Source organism: Perna viridis, chromosome 3 (assembly GCF_037379345.1).
Source record: "Perna viridis isolate PV_CMFRI_1.1 ecotype Kerala chromosome 3, ASM3737934v1, whole genome shotgun sequence".
Lineage (NCBI taxonomy): Eukaryota > Metazoa > Mollusca > Bivalvia > Mytilida > Mytilidae > Perna > Perna viridis.
The window spans coordinates 31,759,068-31,783,861 of NC_142447.1; the positions used below are offsets into that span (position 1 = coordinate 31,759,068).

General features: G+C 32.7%; 1 protein-coding gene across 1 annotated transcript in view; it reads left to right on the forward strand.

The window, feature by feature from the left end:
• Positions 1–24,794, forward strand: part of LOC148621870 (uncharacterized) — a 110,619-nt gene that overhangs the window by 41,563 nt on the left and 44,262 nt on the right. The window contains exons 3-5 of the mRNA XM_088576667.1: positions 19,865–19,951; positions 23,197–23,253; positions 24,697–24,778. Coding sequence (XP_088432793.1) covers positions 19,865–19,951; positions 23,197–23,253; positions 24,697–24,778 — 226 coding nt within the window. The remainder of the gene's footprint in view (positions 1–19,864; positions 19,952–23,196; positions 23,254–24,696; positions 24,779–24,794) is intronic.

The following is a 24,794-nucleotide window of genomic DNA, read 5'->3' on the forward strand; positions in this document are numbered from 1 at the left end:
CGTTTGTCGCACAGTTTGATTTTTTGAAGTTTTCTTTTATCATCGATCTCTAAGTGTAGGTTAAAATAAGAGACTGACTTCACAGTGTCTGGCGTATCCTTCATCTCAAGTTTTCTGGGGTAGAAGCGATGTACAAAACCCCCTAAACTAGGATTGTTTAACAGTAATATGTCGTCTATGTAGCGGAAACTGAGATTAAGGGATTTAGTTAAAAGATTTTCGTTATTTATGATCAGATCAGCTGTAAGTCAGTCTTATCAAAGTATAGTAATAGGTCAGAAAGTAGAAGAGCACAATTTGTTCCAATTTGAATGCCTACCGTTTGTTGAAAAACGCGTCCACCACACGGGACAAATATGTTGTCGATAAAAAAAATTCGAATTTTTTGAAAATATCTTCTTCTGTATATTTGGAAGATGATATGATTTTTTTTTACAAAGTATGAGGAATCTTTACCACCAAGATCTACATATTTGTATCTAAGTGTACCGTCTTTTTTTTAGTAACAACGATGTATAATCTTTTTAGTCGGGATTTCAACTATGGTGATTAGAAGTATATGAAAATGAAAAGTCATACGTTTTAATGCTATTGTATTCTTACAATAATCTTAAATTGGGGGTTTCAAAAAGATCTTTCTAATTCTTCAGGGTCCACATTGAATGAATACTATGGGAGTAACAAGTGTCCTCTTTGACAGTTGTGAGTACAGAGATTAAAAATTTTGAAAAAAAGTTTTGGTGGTGCATTTTGCAGATAAAGCTATGTAGCATTGTTGGTATGGATTCTTGTGGAGTTAGGAATCCAGTACATAGACGGTATATCACAACCATCGTCTTTGGTAGAAGGATAGCACAAATTTGCTGCTACCACGTCTCTTCTTTGGAGAGTTTTGTAACAGTGTAGGTCTTATTATTACAAGTACTATTCGCCGTCTGCCTCTGATAGTAAACAGTGGATGTAATACGCTTTGCACATAAAAAAAACAATGTTGTTTTTGGTTTTATCTGCTGATACGATAACATATTTGTCATGTATAGTAGACAATGTTTTTTTGCCATCGGGGTCTTTGAAAATAACGAAGCATTAGCACTCATTGACCTACGTAAAACTTACTTAAAACTATTGAGTTTTAAATAAAGTTTAGAGATTCAAGTGCGACGTGATTTAGGTACCAGTATCAGTCTCAGAAAAGGAAGTTGAGTGAATTTCAAAAATGCCGGTATTTAGTTATATGTAGCAATACAAAAATTAAGAGAAAGTTAAAAAGCAAATAAGAACCCCGCACTTCATTAACCTTTTCACACCATAAGGATTGACGGTCTAAAGTTACTATTCGGGACTTCAGAATAAATGGTTAATATAAAGTACTGGTTTAGTATGTACTGTCTTTTTTGAAAAGCCAGACATCATAGACTTATCGAAAGAGAGCCGATATATTCATGCATGATATTGAAAAAAACTCACTTTCAATTTGGAACAAAAAACAGCCATTTTTTGGAAATTCTCTTGAAAAATGGCATTGTCAAATAAATATGTTTTTTTTTGTTACAAGCCAGTTATAGAAAATGTTTTTTTCCAGAAACTCTAAGTCTTTCTGTAAGACAGTCTTTTTCAAGTATTTCTTTATTTACCGTTTATATAAATAAATGAAATATTTTTTTTTAGTTTAGAAAGAGTAATAAAAGGAACCAAGGTTATAGCGGTAATCAAAAGAATGTAATCCAGGGACAAAGACCCGACATGGAAAAAGATATACACAACAAAGAACATACAATAACTTAAATCATACATACAAAGTAACAAAAGCAAATGAGCAACTCGGACTCCACTAAAAGTCATTTTTCTTAATTCAATAGTTTATTCGTTTCCAATCGTCATTCGATGTTGCTGATATTTGTTTATCAACTTCGAAGCAAATGCAGCGATAGGATGAACATGTACTAGGACGTGTATTCCTTATATATTTTTAAACTTAAAGACAATTTTAATCCTGATTTTTACACGTCATCGTATTAAAATTTTCTGCGTTACAGCTTGTAGAGGGATGTTTTGGTATTTAGTGATCTAGTAGATCCAATAGTATATTGGTCACGTGACAAGTGTAGAGTTGGCAAGTTCTTGCCACCTCCACACCAGTTCAGACGTTTCAAATTAATTTACGTTTCAAACATGTGGCTGTTGTCTTTGTTTTTAACTGTCTATAATTTTGACATGTTTTCATAGTAATTCTCGTAAGATGGTTATCGCATTGAGTTATGATACAGATTTCTACCCATTTTAGTGTTTTCTAACCGGTGATTTTTCGTTAAAAAGAGTCATGTTTCATGTTTTCGTCATATTTAATTTATCTATGGTATAACATGCTAACGTTAAAATTTTTCATATCATGCATATGAGATATGGTTTATGGTGGTGACATGTATTGTAGTTTTCTATAATGATAACTGATGTCATCTATGCTCTATGGGCTATCGGCAATCGTATAGGTTCTAATTGTATCTAAGAGTATTGCATAAATACTGATGATATTGTTGATCTTTTTTATATAACAATAGAAATTTCCATATTCGTGTAAAAAAAGTTTCAGTGCAGAGAATGTGTTTATTTAATGTTGACACATGTTATCACTTTCAGTTGGGTCTCTTGTCTTACTATTCAGATTAAGTACGTTTTTAATAATTTATTATTTTCTGGTTAACGGTACCAAAAGGGATCATCAGTTTCATTTAGAATTTTTTTCCTTACAAATATTCTTAGTTCATTTTTGTTTTCACTCACTTTTTTTCTTAATGCCTTGAAATGTGGATCTGATGTTTTATTGATGAGTTACATGTACAGACAGAGGATGAGTTCTGTTCTGCATTGATGATTTTTGATGGATTACTGATTGTACTGTAGGCGAAGGCATTCGTGTTGTACCGACACGTCTAGTTATGTTATGCCCCTCCACAAATTGGTCGAGGCCTGGTAAATCCAGGACACAAAATTTTCCGGACATTTTTTTCTTATCCCATTGAGATGTTGAAGCGTTTTTTAGCACACATGGCAAGAAAGGCCATGTGAGCTTTTGCCGTCATTGTATGTCCATTATCCGTCGTCGTTGCCTTTCGTTGTCACCGTCCGTTAACTTTTTCAGATTTAAACAGATTGTAACCAACTCTTTTGGGTATATCAACAACATATGTGTAGGGGTATTTGATCTGACAAAACATGGCCACCATTACTCTAAATAGATCATAGACTGAGGTCAAATTGCAGAATTGTGCAAATTATTCAAAAACTGCTGGGTTTAAGTAAAACCTGGTAGGGATGAAAATGTTCAACATAGTGAGATGGACCTATGTCGAAATTTTCCTAACGATCCGTGAACGGATGTTTGAGTTATGGGTCCTGGAATAGACTTTTTTAACGAATTTGATATTCCCAACTAAGAAAATCTGCTCGGGATCTTACTGGTTGGATTATAACTAAACTTTCATGGAATTTGCCGTAGGGTGTCTCTAACAATCGCTTTGTTTGGACTTTCGTTAAGACAAGAAATATGGCAACTGTTATTAAATATATACCATAGAGGTCAAATTAAATTTTTTGTATCGCGCCAGACTTCTTATAGTTAGGTTTGTGGAACAGGGTTATGTTGCTACAAGATTGAAGTCATCACTACAGAAGTTTTACGGTCGTTATTATGGACTCGTGGATCGTTACAGTTGATTTGTTTAGTGTGTCATAGTTTTCCTATGACAAGCTCTGGCATAACATATGAGTTGTGATATGTAAAATTCATACAAAAAGTTTATAAATCAAGAAATATTTTTTGAACGTACAATTTTCTACGCACAAATGAACAGAATTTAAAGGTTGAAAACAACTGAGCCTTGCTGAGTTTTACATTGCCACTTGAGGTTGAGTAAAAAAATACTACATAAATTTCACACTTAAATCTTGGAAGAAAATAAATTTCTTTCGTATATTTGTTTAAATTTGGTAAAATTTTTAATAACTTCTAACATTGCTCGGACTTAAAATGGTTTCTATTCAAATCTTTCCTCGTCATTACGCTATCGTAAGATGTGCAATGCAATCAAAACCCGGCTTTCACGTTGTATGTGATTTTTTTACATTATTTTTAAACGTCCTTTAAAACGAACAAAGAATATACACAGTAACATCAAACATGTTTTATTTTCAAAAACCGGTAAATTACTTCCAACTTTTGTACGGCATGCTACATAAATTCCACCGTTACTTACCAAGGGTTCCGGGCCTGCCCCGCTCTCTTTTCAAGGGAGGATGACAGGACCGAAACCGTTGCCTAGCGAAGATGTATAAATACCAAAATTTTGCTCATTTCGCCATTCAACAGTACTTAATTTGAAATAAAAACTGAATAAATTCGAAACTATTAAAATATAGATATAATTATTGATAGCAAATTTAAAAGGAACTTTGTGTATATAAAATAAACATTTTGACCCAGGAACATATTCTGGTCGGTGGTTGAAATGATTTGGGAGAATTTCAATGAAAAAAATGTTTCTATTTTTCTCAATAAACTCTTTTTAAACATCTAAACAATCGATTGTGGGCATTGATTTTCCGGTCATTTTGGGTATATATATATATATATATATAATTTATTTTAGCTCGTGAAATCTAAATTTACTTGAGATAAACGTCTTCGTCGTAGGGAATAAAAAAAGCAACAAAGCCTACGATTGCCTCTCCAGTAGGTCCCATGTTCACATATGGAATTGTAAAAAACAAATTTGTCTATTGTTGAATGACTTTAAACTTGTGCGATTATTACAAAAGTACCATTCACAAGTTCAATAAGTAATACTAGAATTTAATTCGTATGATATTAAACAGGTATTAATTAAATTATTTCTATCGAAGTTCTTTGAAACACAATTAATTCTGAATTCCCTTGTCACTTTTTAATCAAGATCCAAATATTATTTTACATGCTACCTTTTTGCCCTTTAGCAATTTCAGTCAACATTTTCACTTTAATTATTTGAACAGAGCTAGTTAATTGAAATAGCAGAATTTCAACAAATTTTAGAATTAACCAAAACTATATGTTTTACATGTAAAATACGCTAAAACTATACTGCACTTATTTCTTATTAACTAAAAAATAACATAATTTTTTACATTCTAATAATTAAAGTAAATTGTATTTTGATTACTCAATAAAAACCTTCACCACATTAAAGCATCAGAATAAGTTTTATAAATAGACCAATACATTTTCTAAGCAGTAAATCTAAAAATTCAAACAAAAATATGATTTATGTACAGTTTAATGTGTGTCAATGAGAAAAGTAATTATATATAATGATACATAAGGTGATTATAAATCAAAAGACACCAAACATATATTTTGTAATCATAGTTAATTGTAGTTAAGTTTTTTATTTATCAATTACCAAATTTGACCTAACTTTGTATGTCGTGTATTCTATCATGATCTATCTCTGTCACATTTCAGTATATATAAAGAACGGACGATATAACAACAAGGTATATGAATTAGGAGCTCGCGTTAAAAGACAAAATTCGTTAACCTACTATGATGAAGAAAACATACGTAAATTAGAACAGAACAAAAAAATAGATTAACTTTCTTCCCTAAATAAAACGAATATAGTCCCAGACCCAGTAATGAGTTTGTTTAACTGTGATAATCGCCGATGTAAAACCTGTATCCATGATAATATGACGTTATATGCCGATTTTCGTCAAGATACTAATTTTGTTTATCATGTCTTCCAAAACTTTGATTCACTGTTGTCTAAAAGCAAACATTTATCAACGTAATCTGATGAAAAAAAAATTAGTGCTAATTTGCTTAAATTAAAGTGAATATACATATTTTTGTACAATGCAAAAGTTTATTTTACATTCACCGACTAAGTATCTTTTTTTCTGTGTGTTATTTTAAATTATTTTGTGTTGTACGTTTTGTAATGTCTTTTGTACTAAGTGTATCCGGTATGGTTATTCACAGATTTTTAAACATTTAAACCTTTATCTTTTCAGTTTTTTTCTTACCAAAGAATTGACTTTTAAAAAATTATCAACACATTAGATATTCTAACCCGTAAACAATTTAAAAGTAGAAGACTAAAAAGTTATACTTTATATATACCAATAATATCAAATAACTAAAAATAAAATTATCAAAAGAAAAAAAAAACAGAATTCGAGAGTTTGAAAACTTTGTTTTTGCCTTTAATAACATTTTCATTCTTATACATATGTACTAATATATTTTTAGTAAATAGTATATATTGGATGCCGCTGTTTGTTTGTCAATATCGATGAATTAACACAGTATTAATAAAATGACTATTTGTCCCAAAACTAGAGCTTTTCCTGAAATATTTTATCATTTTGTATGACTATCGGGAGTAAAAACAAAATTTCTTCAGACTTAAATGCAATTTATTTGTATAATGGTTTCTTTTTTTTCATTTGAGAAATAATTGTGGTCATAATTTAATTGTTTGTCTCTTACTTTAAAGTATGTACCTATGTTTAAAAATTAGTTCTATATGAGTTTGATTAGATCATGCTTGGTGGTGGCTGATTACCCATTATACTGATACTATTTCAAAAATTTGATGTTTAATAACAGGAATGACAGTCTATGGTTACATTAGTATAATTGGCAATAACATAGGGCAAAATTGGTTTTTTACGTTACAATATTATTTTTATTTTGCTGTTGGTGCTATTTGATTTTTTTTTCGTCAAACTACGATATAGCTGAATGTTGTTATTTAAAAAAACCCACAAAAAACAAAAATCCAATTTTCAGTGGGTCAAATGTTGCGTCCTTCTCCTCGACATCTAGTGAACAAAATTTACAGCAGTCGTTCTAAACACAAAATAATGACAATTTGATGGTCCTTTCATTCTTCTTTCCAGCGTAAGATCTAATGTTGATCTTTGAATTTGTTCCACAAATTAACAAACTAATAATATTCTAAAGGGGAGACTTTAGACTAAACTCTTCGTTTACTTTTATGACATATTACCATTTTCCGTGGTAAAACTGCCCCGTGCAGGTCCGGGTATTAAAAGAATATGCATGCAGCAGCGCTAAGCTTGTCGTATAAGGCGACTAAATAGTGCTCAGAAACCTAGCCGGGGGCTAGGCGCTCTGCCCACAGAGCAGCTGGGATATGTGCCCCAGGTGGTGGAATGGGGTACCCCTGGCGTGTTATATGCTGGGGTTGTCAGGCTATAATATTGAAACCCTGACCGCAAACCATAGTGGTGCACCATATTAGGAAAGATGTCACGTTCCTCGCACGTTAAAGAACTCTGATGTAGTATTCGATAAAAGTAGGAACCTTTGCGCTCCACCACAGGAGACTAAATTGCCCGACCTTACCCATCCCTCCTTTTTTTTCTAGTGGCAATCAAAATTTTTCGACTATTATCCTTGTGTCCCATCCCTTTTTTTTCATGTCATCATCATTTCATGTTTATTCTATTATCCATTTCATGTTCATCGTCTGAATATAGCTAAATTTTGCTGCTCGGACGTTAAATCCCAACAATCAATCAATCAATCATCCATGGTAAACCTACCAACCTACTCATGCATTTCGACTTTTAATTATTGAGCTGACGACGAATCATATTGCTTTTAACAGCTTTTTTATGAGAGACAAACCAGTTTGTTTGTGTTCATGGAAATTGTTCAAAAATTTTATTTTTCGATTACACTTAGTGGTATTTATCTATTATTTCGATAATAATTAGTTCTTTATACGTCGTTTCGCTTAGTACTGAAAACATAAAGTAAAATATTGATGAAAGTCTAGTGCGGTGATGAAACTGAGTCCTAAAAAGTCAAATAATATAGAAAATGTCAAGCTATCGACAATGAATATAGCCTATGCATGAAACAAAACTTTGAATTTTTCTTTATTTCAATGAATCTCCAGCTTTTGTTTTGCCTTCTGTAAGCAAATGAGTTGATACTGAGTTAACAGTCAACACCCTTGCAAATATACAATGTTTAAAATATGAAGTTAAATCATCAATTGGCACTTAACCATAATAAACTATCATTTAAGATACATTCATTTGAGAAGTGTTTAAATAGTTTTTTACAAAAATATAAGGTATGTTTTATGATGCTTTTTATTACCTTAATATAATTTTGTTAATATCGTTTTTTTTGTCTCAATTTAAAGTGGTTCACTGCATTCACATCAAGATACTTAGTTGAAATGAATGAATTCGCATTTCTGTGAATAGTGTTTGACAAGTGTCGCGGAGCTGCATTATTGTTCTTAGATTATTTTTTTTCTAATTTGCAATATGTTTGTTTGTTTGTTTGTTGGGGTTTAACGTCCGAGCAGCAATATTTCAGCTATATTCAGACAATGAACATGAAATGGATGATAAAATGAACATGAAATGAAAAAAAAAAGATGGGTCACAAGGATAATAGGGTGGACAAATTTTGATTGCCACTGGAAAAAGGGGGATGGGTAAAGTAGAGCAATTAAGCCTCCTGTGGCGGAGCGCAAAGGTTCCTACTCCTATCGAATACCACAGCAGGGTTCTTTAACGTGCGAGGAACGTGGCATCTTTCCCAACACGGTGCACCACTATGGTTTGCGGTCAGGTTTTCCGTATTATAGGCTGACAACCCCAGCATGTAACACGCCAGGGGTACCCCATTCCACCACCTGGGGCACACATCCCAGTTGCTCTGTGGGCAGAGCGCCTAGCCCCCGGCTAGGTTTCTGAGCACTATTTAGTCGCCTTTTACGACAAGCTTAGCGCTGCTGCAGGCCTATTCGTTTAACACCCGGATCTGCACGGGACTTTTAGGAAGAGAAAAGTCTTATTCCAATAATATACTATTGTACCATAATGTACCATTTGTCGACCCAATTATCCTTGTATCCCATCCTTGTTTTTCATTTCATCATCATTTCATGTTCATTTTATCATCCATTTCATGTTCATCGTCTGAATATAGCTGAAATATTGCTGCCCGGACGTTAAACCTCAACAATCAATCAATCAGTCAATGATATGCGGTCAGGTTTTCCGTATTATAGCCTGACAACCCCAGCATGTAACACGCCAGGGGTACCCCATTCCACCACCTGAGGCACACATCCCAGTTGCTCTGTGGGCAGAGCGCCTAACCCCCGACTAGGTTTCTGAGCACTATTTAGTTGCCTTTTACGACAAGCTTAGCGCTGCAGGCCTATTCCTTTGACACCCGGACCTGCACGGGGCAATTGAGTTTAGAACGTTTTGTCGTAGGGGTAGAATGCGTTCATACAATAAGATGTCAATAAATAATACACAGGAAGTAACTAGTATAACACGTTAAATATTTCTAGAATTAATTCAGCATATATCATTTGTGTTGTCGTTGACTGCTGTCTAAAAGAATAATAATATGAAGTATTTGTCATGTCTGAGAGAAAAAAAAACAATTACTATATGCCAGTTTCTCTAAATTACATTGTATTACTGTCAAATACAGATTCCCTGGCTTCATTTATGAACAAAATTTAAAGGTTGATGCTGTAAACAAAGTTGCGACTGTCCAGTATTCTTACTCTTCCATCATCTCAGAAACAGAAAAGTTAGTAAGACGGTGTTGCAGTTAGTCTGTTCTAGTACACAACGTTTGTCAGTGTCGTATTATATTGTTTGAACATACTGAAAATGCAGATGCAGGCAAACAAAAAACTTTGTTGGTCAAAACTGAAATGGTTCATTACATAACAATATTTCCTGATACAAAAGGAACCCTTACATCCGACCATATTCAAGCTAGTTTCCTTATATAGTTACAAACAGCTTATTATATAATGATTTTACTTTTTTTAAAAATAATTAACGTGAAAATAGGATATTGCGACTACTTCAAAATATCAACTCATATATTTCTTAAAGCATGACTTAAGGAAATGTGTTCTGAGTAAATAGGTTTCATTGAAAGAAATGTATTTTGACACAATGTTTTCTGCTTTTTAGTGAAATAAGAAGTGAATAAGCACACAATAACCTTGAAAAAAAGAAGTAGAATAAAATTTATCAGTTAGTACGTAATTCTCAATTGCTATTTTCTGTACTTTTCAAAGGGAAACTTATTATAATCATTTACATAATTGACTTAATTACATTGTACTTGCAAAAGTCAATTCCCGAAATTTCTTATACTTAACATTCCAGTCTGGAAAAAAATGAATAAAATCATGGCGATGATCATGTTTCAACCACTTTAAAGCAAAAAATATTAATCACATTTCAAATTTCGATATGCTGTATACGTGTTTCAGAGAGTAAATATTCAACAGCTGTCTACATTGGAATCACATACATGGAAAAATCTTAGTCGAAAAAATGTATGCAAGAAGCGCTTATAACCAAGAATATCGAAAAAAAGCCAAATCCAGCTCCAAGAAGTTCTACAATGTTCAATACAAAATAAAACGCATCAGTGTTTTAGTTGTTTTTTTTTCTTCGTTGGGGTTTAACGCCCGAGCAGCAATTTTTCACTATATTCAGGCAATGAACATGAAGTGGATGATAAAATGAACATGGAATGATGATGAAATGAAAAATGGGATGGTACACAAGGATAATTGGGTCGACAAATTTTGATTGCCACTGGAAATAGGGAGAGGTGGGTAGGGTCGGGCAATCTAGCTTCCTGTGGCGGAACCCTATGATTCCTACTCCGGGCGAATACCACAGTAGGGTTCTTTAGAGCGTGCGAGGAACGTGGCATCATTTCCAACATGGTGCACCACTATGGTTTGCGGTCAGGGTTTCAATATTATAGCCTGACAACCCCAGCATGTAACACGACAGGGGTATCCCATTCCACCCCCTGGGGCACATATCCAAGTTGCTCTGTAAGCAGAGCGCCTAGCCTTCGGCTAGGTTTCTGAGCAGTATTTAGTCGCCTTTTACGACAAGCTAAGCGATGCTGCAGACCTATTCTTTTAACACCAGGACCTGCACGGGGTCATTTATTTAAGTAGTCAGTACAACTAACTTTATAAATACATGTAGACTTATCTAATACCTGTCATTTCTTTTACTGCACATACTACAGATACTATTAGACCAATTTATGCTCATACCTTGAATTTTTTGTACTTTATAGTTTTCGAATTATAGGCCACAAATGCCTTGAAATGGTAACAACTATGATAAGGAGTCATCGTTTCGTGTACCTCATTCCAATGGAGATGTTTGTACTGATAATGATATGGATTATTTTATTAATTGGAAACGTATTTCTATTACGGATTTGAAAATATAAAGTGCAAAAAATGATATGCTTACTTTCAAGGAAAATAAGTCTTAGAAAAATCGACCTAACACCGGAACCCAATACTTTTAAGAGTCTTAATAAATGGGTTATTTCATAAGTTAAAGATCTCTTTCTATCCTTTTCGGATGTCAATGAATGAGCGCAAAAATTTCCATTTTCGTCATTCAAGACTTTAATACGGCGTCGTCCGAATATTGTGACTCATTAAAGAATGTAATCCAGGAACAAAGACCAGACAAACACAACAAAGAATATAAAATAACTAAAATAAAACATACAAAGTAAGAGAAGTAAACGGGCAACTCGGACTCCACTAAAAACTGGGAGCATGGACCAGATGCACTAGTAGGGTAAGCATCCTCTGCTTTTCTAGAAACAACCGCCAAGTTGCTCATAAAATGTCAAGTCCGGGGTAGACGAAAAAGGAAAGGAATTAAAAATTTAGTACATGTAATCCTTTCAAAATGAAACGTTTCATCAATTTAAAGTTTCTTACTATTTTTAACGACCCAGTAGAGACCCTCCGAGTTGTTCGTGATACTTCCTGGGAACTGGAGAAAATCTTTCACAACCTAAGAAATCTATGAAAAGATCAAGGTGGATAAGGACTTTTAAAATGATATTCTTTATTGCCTATCTTCAAAATATATTTTTATCAATATTATCCTATCATATATGTTTTGTTTGTTTGTTGGGGTTTAACGCCCGAGCAGCATTATCTCAGCTATATTCAGGCGATGAACATTAAGTGGATGATAAAATGAACATGAAATGATGATGAAATGAAAAATGGGATGGGACACAAGGACAATTGGGTCGACAAATTTTGATTGCCACTGGAAATAGGGAGAGGTTGGTAGGGTCGGGCAACTTAGCCTCCTGTGGCGGAGCCCTATGGTTCCTACTCCGGGAGAATACCACAGTAGGGTTTTTTAACGTGCGAGGAACGTGGCATCTTTCCCAATAGTGTTTATGATGAAATCAAATCATTAGATAGTCGTAGTTTTTGAAAAAAAAAAGTACATTATTTTACCTTTTTAAGATTTTAATTATACTGTTAAATTGGATTGAAAGCTGAGTTCCAATCTAGGATTTTTTTCATAAATAGGTGACACAATTTTGGTTCGCGACATATTAAGTTGTCCATTTTATTATTGAATAAGTCCGTTCGTATTTGTTATTCTCTTGAGTACATATTGAACCAATTTCAAGTCGTGAGATTTGAAACATTTCCGTTCTAGTATCATCCGTTTTGATTACACCACGTTCAATTGTATATATAAATTTTGAAAAAAGGGAGATTAGTGGTAGTGGTGGGTTGTAACCTGAGATATATGAATGATCAAATGTCAATTTTGATAGAAACAGATATACTGTTATGACCTAAACATTTATGAAAACTTTTGTATTACCGGCTTCTTATACCCATATCTAGTGACATTTAGCTGAAAGTAAAACGATGTACTGAACTTTTTTTTCTGTAATTATTGTCCATATACCACTTGTCAAACAAGGGTTTTGTACATGGTTAACAATACATCAGTTTGTTATTTATCTATTTGAACAATAATAAATGAGTTATACTTTATATTGTATACTTTTGACGGCGTTCACGGCGTTCATTGAATTGATGATATAGTCTACCGTCGCCATCGATACAGTAACATAATTAAACTAAGGGTGTCTCATAATAGAAAATAATTCTTATAAAAATGATGACAAGTTTAATAGAAATAAAGCAGCATATCAAATTTTATTTTTCAAAGGCGATGACAGTAGAGAAACGTTTTACGATTTCGTCTTTTGTAACCTCGTAAGTTTAAAAAAAAATTGTAAAATGTTATTGTGGTCGTATCTCGGTGGTGATAATTGAAAGCAAGTAGAAATCCTAAGGATGTTTGTTACAAACTCTCATAAAACAAAATTGTGGTTTCCGAGGTAAAGTTTTTACTAGAAGTGTGACGACAACGAAAGATGACAACAGACGATCACGAAGGCAAAGTGATGACCTAACTTCTTTTGGACCGTTTGTCCAGGAGGAGCCTTCATATTAATCTTGTAATTATGAAAGTACCAAAACAAAAGCACATTAGTCTTTTGATAGCACTTAATAGTAAAATAAACCATGTAATCTTATCACTGTTCTCAACAAGACAACTGTCTGTGTTTCTTTCGAATTTTTTAAGTATTCAAATTGTAATACGAAATGAACGAAACCGAGATGTTAGTTAAATATTCGTCTTTTCTTCTGTTTCATATTGTTCTGGTGGATCGTGTAATTTGATTCATTGATTACCTTTAAAAGCACAACAAATACAGAACAGTGTTAGGATTTAAATTTCTATAATCAAGTTTAATGGAGTTTTAATACTTTGTAAAAAGGCCACTGTATGTCAATCAAGATTTGCCATCCTATGACTAATACTATTTAGCTTAAAACTTGTTACTCTAAATAAATATACATTGGTCATTACATGACCAACAGTTTGAAGGCCTTCGTTGAAAGGGCGAAACATTTAATGTTTGTTTGTTTGTTGGGGTTTAACGTCCGAGCAGCAATATTTCAGCTATATTCAGACAATGAACATGAAATGGATGATAAAATGAACATGAAATGAAAAAAAAAAGATGGGTCACAAGGATAATAGGGTGGACAAATTTTGATTGCCACTGGAAAAAAGGGGATGGGTAAGGTCGGGCAATTTAGCCTCCTGTGGCGGAGCGCAAAGGTTCCTACTCCTATCGAATACCACAGCAGGGTTCTTTAACGTGCGAGGAACGTGGCATCTTTCCCAACACGGTGCACCACTATGGTTTGCGGTCAGGTTTTCCGTATTATAGGCTGACAACCCCAGCATGTAACACGCCAGGGGTACCCCATTCCACCACCTGGGGCACACATCCCAGTTGCTTTGTAGACAGAGCGCCTAGCCCCCGGCTAGGTTTCTGAGCACTATCTAGTCGCCTTTTACGACAAGCTTAGCGCTGCTGCAGGCCTATTCTTTTAACACCCGGACCTGCACGGGGCCGAAACATTTAATGCTTCGAAACATTTAATGCTGTCTAAGATTTCTAACAATCTCAATGTATTACAGTTGCATTCCCCTTGTTTTTGTTTGCCTTAAACAGCTATTTATGCACGGTGGCCATTCTCGCAAAGGTCTGTTTGTACAAATAAATATGTAAATGTTCGATGTCCAAATACAAAAAAAAACAACAAAAAAAAAAAAACCGTAATACTGAACTTGATTGCAGATAGTAGTGTATGTTGTAGTTTATTTGGTCCATGTTTGTAACTTCAATAACAAGTAATCAAACCTGAGGTATATATAATGAACGTTATTTAAGGCACAACTCTAATCTAGACATAATTTTGAACAATAATATCTTTTAGTGTTAGCTAACAAGACGTCAACCAAATGATTTGTTATTTCAAAATATCAGCTTCTATGTTAAAAAAAAAAAAACTTAAAAAAATTAATATATATAGATTTCGGCGCGATGGTATCCAAGAGTGAAAAACCGTTATGACACACTGTAAAAATCGGACAATGGAAAGATTCAGTAAATCAACTTCAAAAGTGAAATGAAAAAAAATTTGAAAACCTCTACTCGTAATCATGAACACGTTTTCCAATTGAGACAAATCTTCGTATGTTTTTCATTGCTAAGTATATATTTTGGGGTGTTCTATATATGTTTATTGTATCTGACGTTTTATCATTGTACTTAAGGTTTTCTTGAGAGAGAAAAAACACTATACAATATAACGACTTAATTGATAAAACTTTAATAATTAATTAGACATTAATGAACGAAAATATTCAATAATCGACCAGTAATCAAGCGTACAAATCAACTTAATTTAGAAGAATCACCGAATGCCTTACATATTTAACTGAATTATAAATGTCATGTTAAACTATAATTTATTGGGAACACTGTAAACTCAGATAGTATTTACTTTAAGTACAGTAGCATTAATTTCATAGTGTATATTTTACGGTTCGAGTTAATCAGATTTTCAAAATGCATCACTGCTCATACCGGGAGTTATGTCACTTGATTTAATTAGGGGTTGTAGAGGGCTAAAAAAACGTTATCACATATTTGCATCCAATAAGCAAAGGCAGTTGCTTAACAAAATTATTTCATATCTGTTATATCAAAATAAATGTTACCGTTAATAAAATTCTCTCAATTGGCCTTTTTTGATTATGGAATATTTGATTATGGCTTAATAGAAAAGGGTCATCGTTATTAATGCATAAACAAAAGCTATGTGAAAAATAGAGTACAATTTTATTTATAACTGTCAAATGCCAATCAAGTAGTTGGTTCAGTGTATATAAATTCAGCTAAATGAGAACTACACTAAAGGCATATAATGGTTATCTCTAGAAAAGTAACTAACGTAAAAGTATTCTTGAATATCATTTATTTTTATGGTCACTGTCTTTTTATATGAAATCTTATCTTTCAATATCCTTTTCTGATATTACTTCTTTACTCGTTATCTTACACAGTTTCGTTTTTCTTGTCAAATATTTGATATCGTAGCCTGTACAGCAAAACGAACTTTTCAATATTTACATAAAACTGAAAACAAATAGATCAATGTCATTGCTTGTGGACCATATGCCGAGTGTATTCACTGGCACAGTTGTCAACCTTGTCAACCTAACTGGAGTGACATTATAAATTATTCACCAAAATTTGCCTTATTACAAAATATTAGAACCCTTAAACGATGAAAATGTTTTATATTACTCTTGGTAAAACCTCTGCTAGCTGAAATGTGCTTCCAAATGCATTATGAATGGTTTTGAGTACTTCTTGTATACAATTTAATCTAAAATTTACCCCTTATTAGATATTTTATTTTTATGGAAACCTCTTTAGGAATTACTGATCAAATTAAAAAATGTGTACAGCATACCACAATTTGCAATGTTTATATAAAATAGGAATTTGTTGTATTTTGTAATATGATACTTAATAGACTAAAGCTGTCCAAACCTCCCGGCCAGTTGTACTTTTAAATCATTATATTTTTTTAACGAAAAGGTAAATGTTAGCATTATTTTCAATTCATGGGACTATGCTGAAATGATGAGGACGATTACGTTCTCCGGTTTGCTGATTTGTTATTTGCATTTGTAAAATACTTTTTTCGTTTTGTTTCTTCGATACATTTATTATTTCAATTATGTTTCTTGTCCCTTTCAAATTGAAGGTTTGAATATCAGTCCAATTGTATTTTCTCGCGTTCACTTTTGATTTCCGACTTAAACAATTTCTTACAAAGAAAATGGAATGACAATAATAATTGCTCTGTGGGTGGTAATGGTATTCTCAAATGTCTTGCATCAAAAAGACATTGCTCAATATTCATTAAGATCAATATATAATGAGATGTCGAAAGCCGTCGCTTTTCTGTCAGTGAAATTTGCGAGTTAACATTTCCTTACAAATTACAAATTGGCTATTGAACAACTCAACACCTGTATTAAGCATTGTCATCATAACAAATGCAAAGTAAAGTTTCCAAAGTTTTAATAAACATGGTCTATTGATTCAATCAATAGAAAAAGTACGGGAATCAAGACATAAGAGATTGAAATGTTCGTCAGTTTTTTAGTCACTAATTTATATTTATTTCATGAATCAACCATTTTTCGTAGTCCAAATCTAAAATTGTGAAAAAAATGTGTACACTTTGTAATCAATAACGTCAGGTCTTTGCCGCTAAAGGAGAAAGGGCGATAAAGGCTATCGATAATTATTCGAAATATTTTTTTGATCTATAACAAATGAAAAATAGTGATATAAATTCTGATATTTCTTGCTTGACAAAGATACGATAACTGCATAAAGTTTACCAAAATTTAAATATTCTGTCAATGTTGTACTTTTTGGTCACTTATCGGTCATATTTTTGACAAGAAAATTGTGTTAACATTTACGAAGCAACTTATTATTTAGTTAACATTCATTATTACTTAGTTTATCATATGCGGAAAAAAATAAAACTGTTTCTTGTCTGAGGACATGTGTTTTATTAGATGTAAATATGATCAAAATAAGACAACAAAATTTATAATTCACAGCAATTCAATTGTACGTCATAACAATGAACTAATGCCATAAAAATCGTTATCCTTATACGTATTTATTTTACTATGTTATGAACAATTCTTAATAATAATAAGTTTATATTTTAGACAGTATTCGTAGCCTACAGCCTCTTCTTTTCAACTGGGCAATTCGCCAGGGTCTGGTCACTAAAACCCCTCACCTTTTCAACGGCAATACGCTAGGATCTGGTTGCTTTTTCTTTGTTAAACGTATTTGAATTGATCCTTAAAACATGTTTATACAATTGGATTAGTTAAATCCACTTTCATTTCTACGAATGGGTTATAATGACTTCAAATTGTTAGTCGCTGCTTCTCCTCAAAATACATGAATGAGGACTGACTAACTTTGAATCGGAGAGAGGGGTGGTAAGCATACCTGCTGACTTTTGCTCTTGTGAACAACCACATTACAAATTTGGATAAGCGCGTCAGCCTTGTACAAAGCAGGGTATGTTCTATTATTTAATCGTTCTAGTCCGTAAATGAAAAATAATTAAAAAATAGGGTATACTAAATCAACACGTTTTAGTATACAATCGATGTCATATTTATTTTTTGACTGTTTATTTCGCATTCGTGTCATTCATTGTCAAATTAATAACGTTAAAAGGAACATTAACACTATCAGGCAGAAACCTTTCACAAAATGTTCAGCTTTGTAATTAGATCATTAATAGCAACAACAGCAGTCGTTATGAGTTCCGAAAATAGAACAAAAACCCTTCTAAGTCAACGCTCTATCTATAGATCAAAACCCGATGCAACTTTGATAAGGTATTAATTACATTTTAATTGACTTAGTTACGATTCTCAAAATTAACCCGAAGAGATGAATTGTTAACAATAAAATAAAGATATTAAGAGAACATTATTCATAGACTTTGTATGAAGGATTAGTCCAGATAGTCAATATTTTTTTTATAAAACACAACTGAATATAATAATTGATTTAAACTTCAAAATCTCAAACAGTTTTGCTAGTTGTATTGCCAAATAAATCTTTCTTTTATCCCTTTCATTACTTTCCCTTTCTCTTTGTGAAATGAAAATAAACTAGGTTTGAGGATATTAAGATAAAATTTATAAGTACTGACGACTTCTATAAATAAGAAAGTTTCTCACTTAAAGCCAAAAAACACTTTCCTGGTTTTATTTCATTCCTTAAGTGTTAGAAGTCTCTATATCTGCTATGCCGAAGCTACAGTTTGTTGTATCGTGGTAAGCTCTTACAAAAAAGCTATTGGAACAATGTTATGCTGCCTCAAGCAAAAGTTATCTCAGTTTTACGGTTAGCATCATGAACTCGTTGCTCGTTATTGTGTCTGCATCTCGAGATACCGTAAAACAAATTTTTTCACAATGTCGTAGTCTTCCTAGTTCTATTTAATTTGTTTTTTTTTTCGATTTGACATCATGGATGTTCTAAAAAAGAAGAAGGACCTTACTCTATCGTCCATAATCACAGTTTAAGTTGAGTCCAAATTATTCATTTATCATTACGTTCCTGTGTGTATTCTGTAAGTGAATTTGTGCTATTTGCAATGTTTTTTGTCTATTCCTTTGGTCACATGGTCCAGATTATGAATATTGTGTTCCCCGTTCGTGCTAATCCTGGTTTCCGGTTGTTATTTTCTAAACTAAGAGCTTTTTATGTTACCCTTGTAATTTTTGTCAAATGTTGAATAAACGTCGACAAAATCAACTGTATTCACTGATTCTTATTTGTAGATATTTTATATTAAAACATTACCTTTGCATTGTTTCTTTAAATTCTGTAAGTGTTCCCATTTTTAAGTTAGCTAATTTTTCTGAACGTGTTCATTTTGTTCATTTCATTTTTATTTTTTTTTTCATGCCTCATTTGTCCATTGATAATGTAGTGTATGTTTCTGAATTGCATTTCACTTTCTACGCTTAAGGCCAATAAAGGTTATAAAATTAAAAAATATTTTTTGTCTTAACAAGAGGCTTAATTTTACCCTCTTTGTCAACCTGATACCATTTCAATTCATTTACAAGCAAAAAAAAAAGAATCAGAAAGGGGATGATTCATCCATGTAAAAAAAAACCACTTTTTGATTTTATTCATAAACAGATACAGACCTTAGTTTATCAATCAATTTTTTAGATAAAAATTTTATAGACTGTTTTATTTGGTTTGAATTCATTTATTTCAGTGGGAGATAAATGTATAGTTTTCTCACGAATACAGATCCAAATACAAAAAGGACTATTGTTACATAAAAACATGTAGCATATGTAGTTTGGAAAATGATAATTTTGTCGTTGAGTTACCCCACACCATGAATCACCTCCACCATAGGCAAGGCCTGATTTTTTTTACATGAACTGGTACTTACTTCATTTTGTACTTCTATTTCAGTACGGTAGGACCCCTGATGTTAGTGTACAAGACAAGATGTATGATGTCTATCAAGCCAACGATTGTAACTCTCCAGCTTGCCAAAAGGTGAGATAAAATTCAACTTTGATATAAATATATAAATAATTGTTTTAATATAAGTTTATAGTCATCACTCACGCAGTTACTTAACGTAATCGACAGAATTTATTCTATTTGGCTTGATTTAAATCTAATAGGTCAATCAACAGGGGGGGGGGACTCTAAAAAAAAAAAAACAAGATAAACATTTTAATATTATTATTTTTTTTGCATTAAACTCTGCCTGGCCAAAGATAATTTTTAATGTGTTACAGTAACATGATCGTTTTTAACTTTTATATGGCATTCACAAAAATTACACTTTAAACTCTTGCTACTAAAACCTTTAAACGTAGTCAATGGAACCAAAAATGGAAATCGAAAGAATAGACTCCAAGGACAAAGACCAGACAGAGAAAGCAGCCACACGCAACAAATAACATGAAATAACCAAAATAACACATACAAAGAAACGAAAACAAATGAGCGACCCAGACTCCATGAACAACTTGGAGCATGGATCGGATGCACCGGTAGTGTAAGCGTCCTAGTCCTGTATTTTTAGAAACACGAGGGAATCAAGAGTTGGTTAAGATTTTTATGGATACTATATATACAAGAAGACGAATAGGCAAAAGTCTTCTAAATAAGATGGTTAGATTATGCCCAGTAGTAAATATGTTAAATGCACAGTATAAATTTATATAATTTAGGGCCATATGTCAATGTCTATTGATAAAACATTTGTGTACTTTTGACTATTCTTGAATACCCATTTTGCAACATATTTTGAGAATTGCACAATATTGCATAAGTATTTTTTTTACCCCAAATTAATATAAAAGTATGTTTTAAGTTAAAAAAAATGTAAACCAATTTGATTTTTTTTCAATTTTTTATTGAAGATTTACATGTTGAATATAAATATTTTCGAAAACGTGTTCATTTATATGCAAATAATTAATAATAATTATTCAAATTTCTCAAAATGAGTAGAAAACGTATTTAGCCAATTATAAGGAAACTAACCAGAACAATTTGTTTTGTTTGTTTAGCGTTTGCATTGGTTTTACTTTAAAATTATATTTACATGTTTTGTTTACAGATGATCATGTATATTAAGTAATACCTAAATGTCACAAATAATTACTTACTTTTTAAAAAAAAGATAATTATAGACGTAAAGAATGGAGAAAGGTGTTTTTAATGTCTTTGAAATAAACAATATTCTAATTACCTGCAGTTTTTACTGACTGGCTTTTCGACAGTAATTAGATTAAATTTTTTTCTTGATCGACATATTTCCCTTGGTACTGTTTAGTTCTTTGTTTTATAACATAGACTTTACCAAGTTCTACCGACTAGGGGAATAATTGGTCCAGAATCTATTTCAGTAGTCATTAAAAAACTTTAAAAACCAGAGACAATCATGAATTATCATTTCCCGTGGTATTTAAATGCTAACATCTAATACACAAAAATGTCAAAGATGTAATTGAAACAGCCATAAAAATTCTAAACTAAATTATTGACGCAATCTTTGTCCTTGCCTACAAAAAAACTATTCTTTGATCAGTTAAGGATGCTACTAGTAGATTGTTGACGTTCCAAACATCAGTTGACTTTGATAGTTCTCGTGGACATTTGGTGAATCTGTTTTGATATTGTTATGGTCTTAATGCTCATGGGGAAAAGAGGAAAAATCTAGAGAATTTAGACGCAATTATCGTATACAATTTTAAAAATTTTCATAATGAGTTCACACAATGCTTTTTCGACTGTAAGTTCACTTTTTAGCTCACGTGAGCTTTTGACATTACTTGGCGTCCGTCGTCGTCGTCGTTAACAATTTTCAAAACTCTTCTCCTCTGACACAACTAGACCAATTGGAACCAAACTTTGTATGAATGTTTCTTGGAGTACCCTGCATAGAATTGATGTGGGGATTTTTGATCTGTCGAAAAACATGGCAGCTGTTACTAAAAATAGAAAATAGGGATCAAACAGTAGTTTTTCGCATATATCTCCAAAACCGTTAGGTTTATCTAAATTCTGACGTTGGGTTAAAGTGTTTAGCATGATGAGATTTATTTGAGCTCAAGTTTTCGTTTTAATCTCTTAAGCCATTTTGGAATTATTGCCCTTTCTTTGACGTTTTCTGCAATTTTTCATTTTATTTCTTTCAAAACTCTTCCCCCGTCAATACTTGACCAGTTGGAACCAAACCTGGTATAAATGTTCCTTGGGGTATCCTTCAATTGACGCGGGGAGTTTTGATCCGTGAAAAAAAAACATTGCTGCCGTTACTAAAAATAGAGCATAGGGGTCAAACGGTAGTTTTTTGCATATTATATATTTTGCTTGTGTAGATCGTAAGAACGTTTCCAAATAATATTCAGCATATTAAAAAATCAGCGAATTATTATAGAAATAAACAAAACAAGTGATTATAGGAGTAGTTGAATCTAATTTCTCCTTTAAACTTAGACTTTGTGTTTTGATTGATAGATAAACTTTGTTGACTTTATTTTCATTTTCTGTCCTTAACATTGTCATCTTCGTCTTCTCTTGTTTTGGATATCGTGTTACAAGGAGATGGACTAAGTAATAGACACATTCGTGTAAACTATGGGTTAGTCCATGATCATTCCATAAAAAAGCGAGGAAAATTCTTTTGTCCTATCCATACTACTAGCTCGCGAAAGTATAAGTCACGGATGCTCACCGACTACCCCTCAGTAAGCAGTAGAGGATCAATAAGGACATCAACAATAGATTACATACTAGATCTAAAAAAAACACTAAATAAAAACTTCTAAAGAATGCTAACGTAACTCAACAATAATTTGGAACATAAGCTAAATCATCTGTCGACACACCGATAGTGTAGACATCTTTTTTAATAAAGTTTTTTACCATTCACATATTGATGACAAACCGATATATTCTATCCTATAGGAGGATCTGAAAAAAATATTTACAAAAAAAAAACACAAAGTTATAATCTTATTATGCTAAATTGTAAATACTAGGCTTTAGACTTACCTTAACTTGTATGAATTACTTGCAAAGATTGAAATTTCATTGAAATACATGTATTTGGAATTTGTTATTTAAGTCTATAACAATATTTGAATATAGGAACATATTTATCAGCATTTCGTATGTATGTTTAATTTACAGACCAAATGGTGAACGACTTGTAATGTAAATAAATCGGGTCCAAAATGTTTCAAATGTATAAATATATTTAACCCACTATTGCTTTACAGTGTAAGATAGGATGTAACATAACGAAGATTGCCAACAAATCATGTTATGATATTTGTGTGAGTATTTATTAAAATGATATGCCCCGTGCAGGTCCGGGTGTCAAAAGAATAGGCCTGCAGCAGCGCTAAGCTTGTCGTAAAAGGCGACTAAATAGTGCTCAGAACCCTGGCCGGGGGCTAGGGCACTCTGCCCACAGAGCAACTGGAATGTGTGCCCCAGGTGGTGGAATGGGGTACCCCTGGCGTGTTACATGCTGGAGTTGTCAGGCTATAATACGGAAAACCTGACCGCAAACCATAGTGGTGCACCGTGTTGGGAAGATGCCACGTTCCTCGCACGTTAAAGAACCCTACTGTGGTATTCTCCCGGAGTAGGAACCATAGGGCTCCGCCACAGGAGGCTAAATTGCCCGACCCTACCCAACTCTCCCTATTTCCAGTGGCAATCAAATTTGTCGACCCCCATTGTCCTTGTGTCCCATCCCTTTTTCATTTCATCATCATTTCATGTTCATTTTATCATCAATTTCATGTTCATTACCTGAATATAGCTGAAATATTGCTGCTTGGACGTTTAACCCCAACAAACAAACAAACAAATATTAAAATGATAGCTTCCTATATCGGAAATGTAAAAAACGCATGATCTTCACTTTTGTTGTGTTCAAATTTGTTTATTGAAAGGGTCAAATATTTTGGTAATAAGATTGAATACAAAAATGAACAATTAGTTTGAAAGCACAAACATGTTGTGTAGCTGAACTGACATTAGGAGTATTCCGTACAATGGAACAAGTACATGCAATTGCAGATGTGTTTTTCACTTCACAACTAAAATCTGGATTCCCTATTGTTTTACCCACTTTGAATCTGGTCTTCACAACACAAACCTACACAATAACTATTTTGACTATTATGTAAGCAGAAGGCTTGCAAATGGCTAGCTAGCCATAAAATCTTGTTTCATTCACCATTTCACTTTGACATGCCTGCACTAAGTCAGGAACATAGTGGTAGTTTCATTTTTCTGGTTTATCCTTGATTTTGTCAGTTTGTAATATCAAATATATCCCTTCCTGATTTGTGATTATGAGTTCGGTAGTGTTGTCATTGCATTTTTAAAGTATAATTTTTTTTAAAAGTTTCCTCGACATATTTTAATAATGACATTTTAAATCAAGAAATTCAAACATTTCATTCCTTTCAGGCATTTTGTTATGATTGTTTATCTCCAAATTTCTGATGTAACTGCTTTATGCCAGAAGAAAGACAGTTTACGGACAACAAGACAATATTGCAACTAAGTCTTTAAAGTTATATCATAAAGCAGACATTTTAGCCTTTGGTAACTAATAAACCAATTTAATAAGTGATGATCATAAATTTCGAAAATCAAACATGACTTTTCTTGCTTTTTTATTCCTTTGTTTTCGCTGTTGATACATGCCTGTCTCTAAGAATCCATTTTTACTGTTTTTATTTCATTGAATGTCGTTGTAGCTACCTCATGGTTTTGATTGCCAGAGCAGCTGCAAAAATCTCCTTGAAATTCTCAACGATACAGCGGTAAACAATGATACAGGTAAGAATGTCCATTA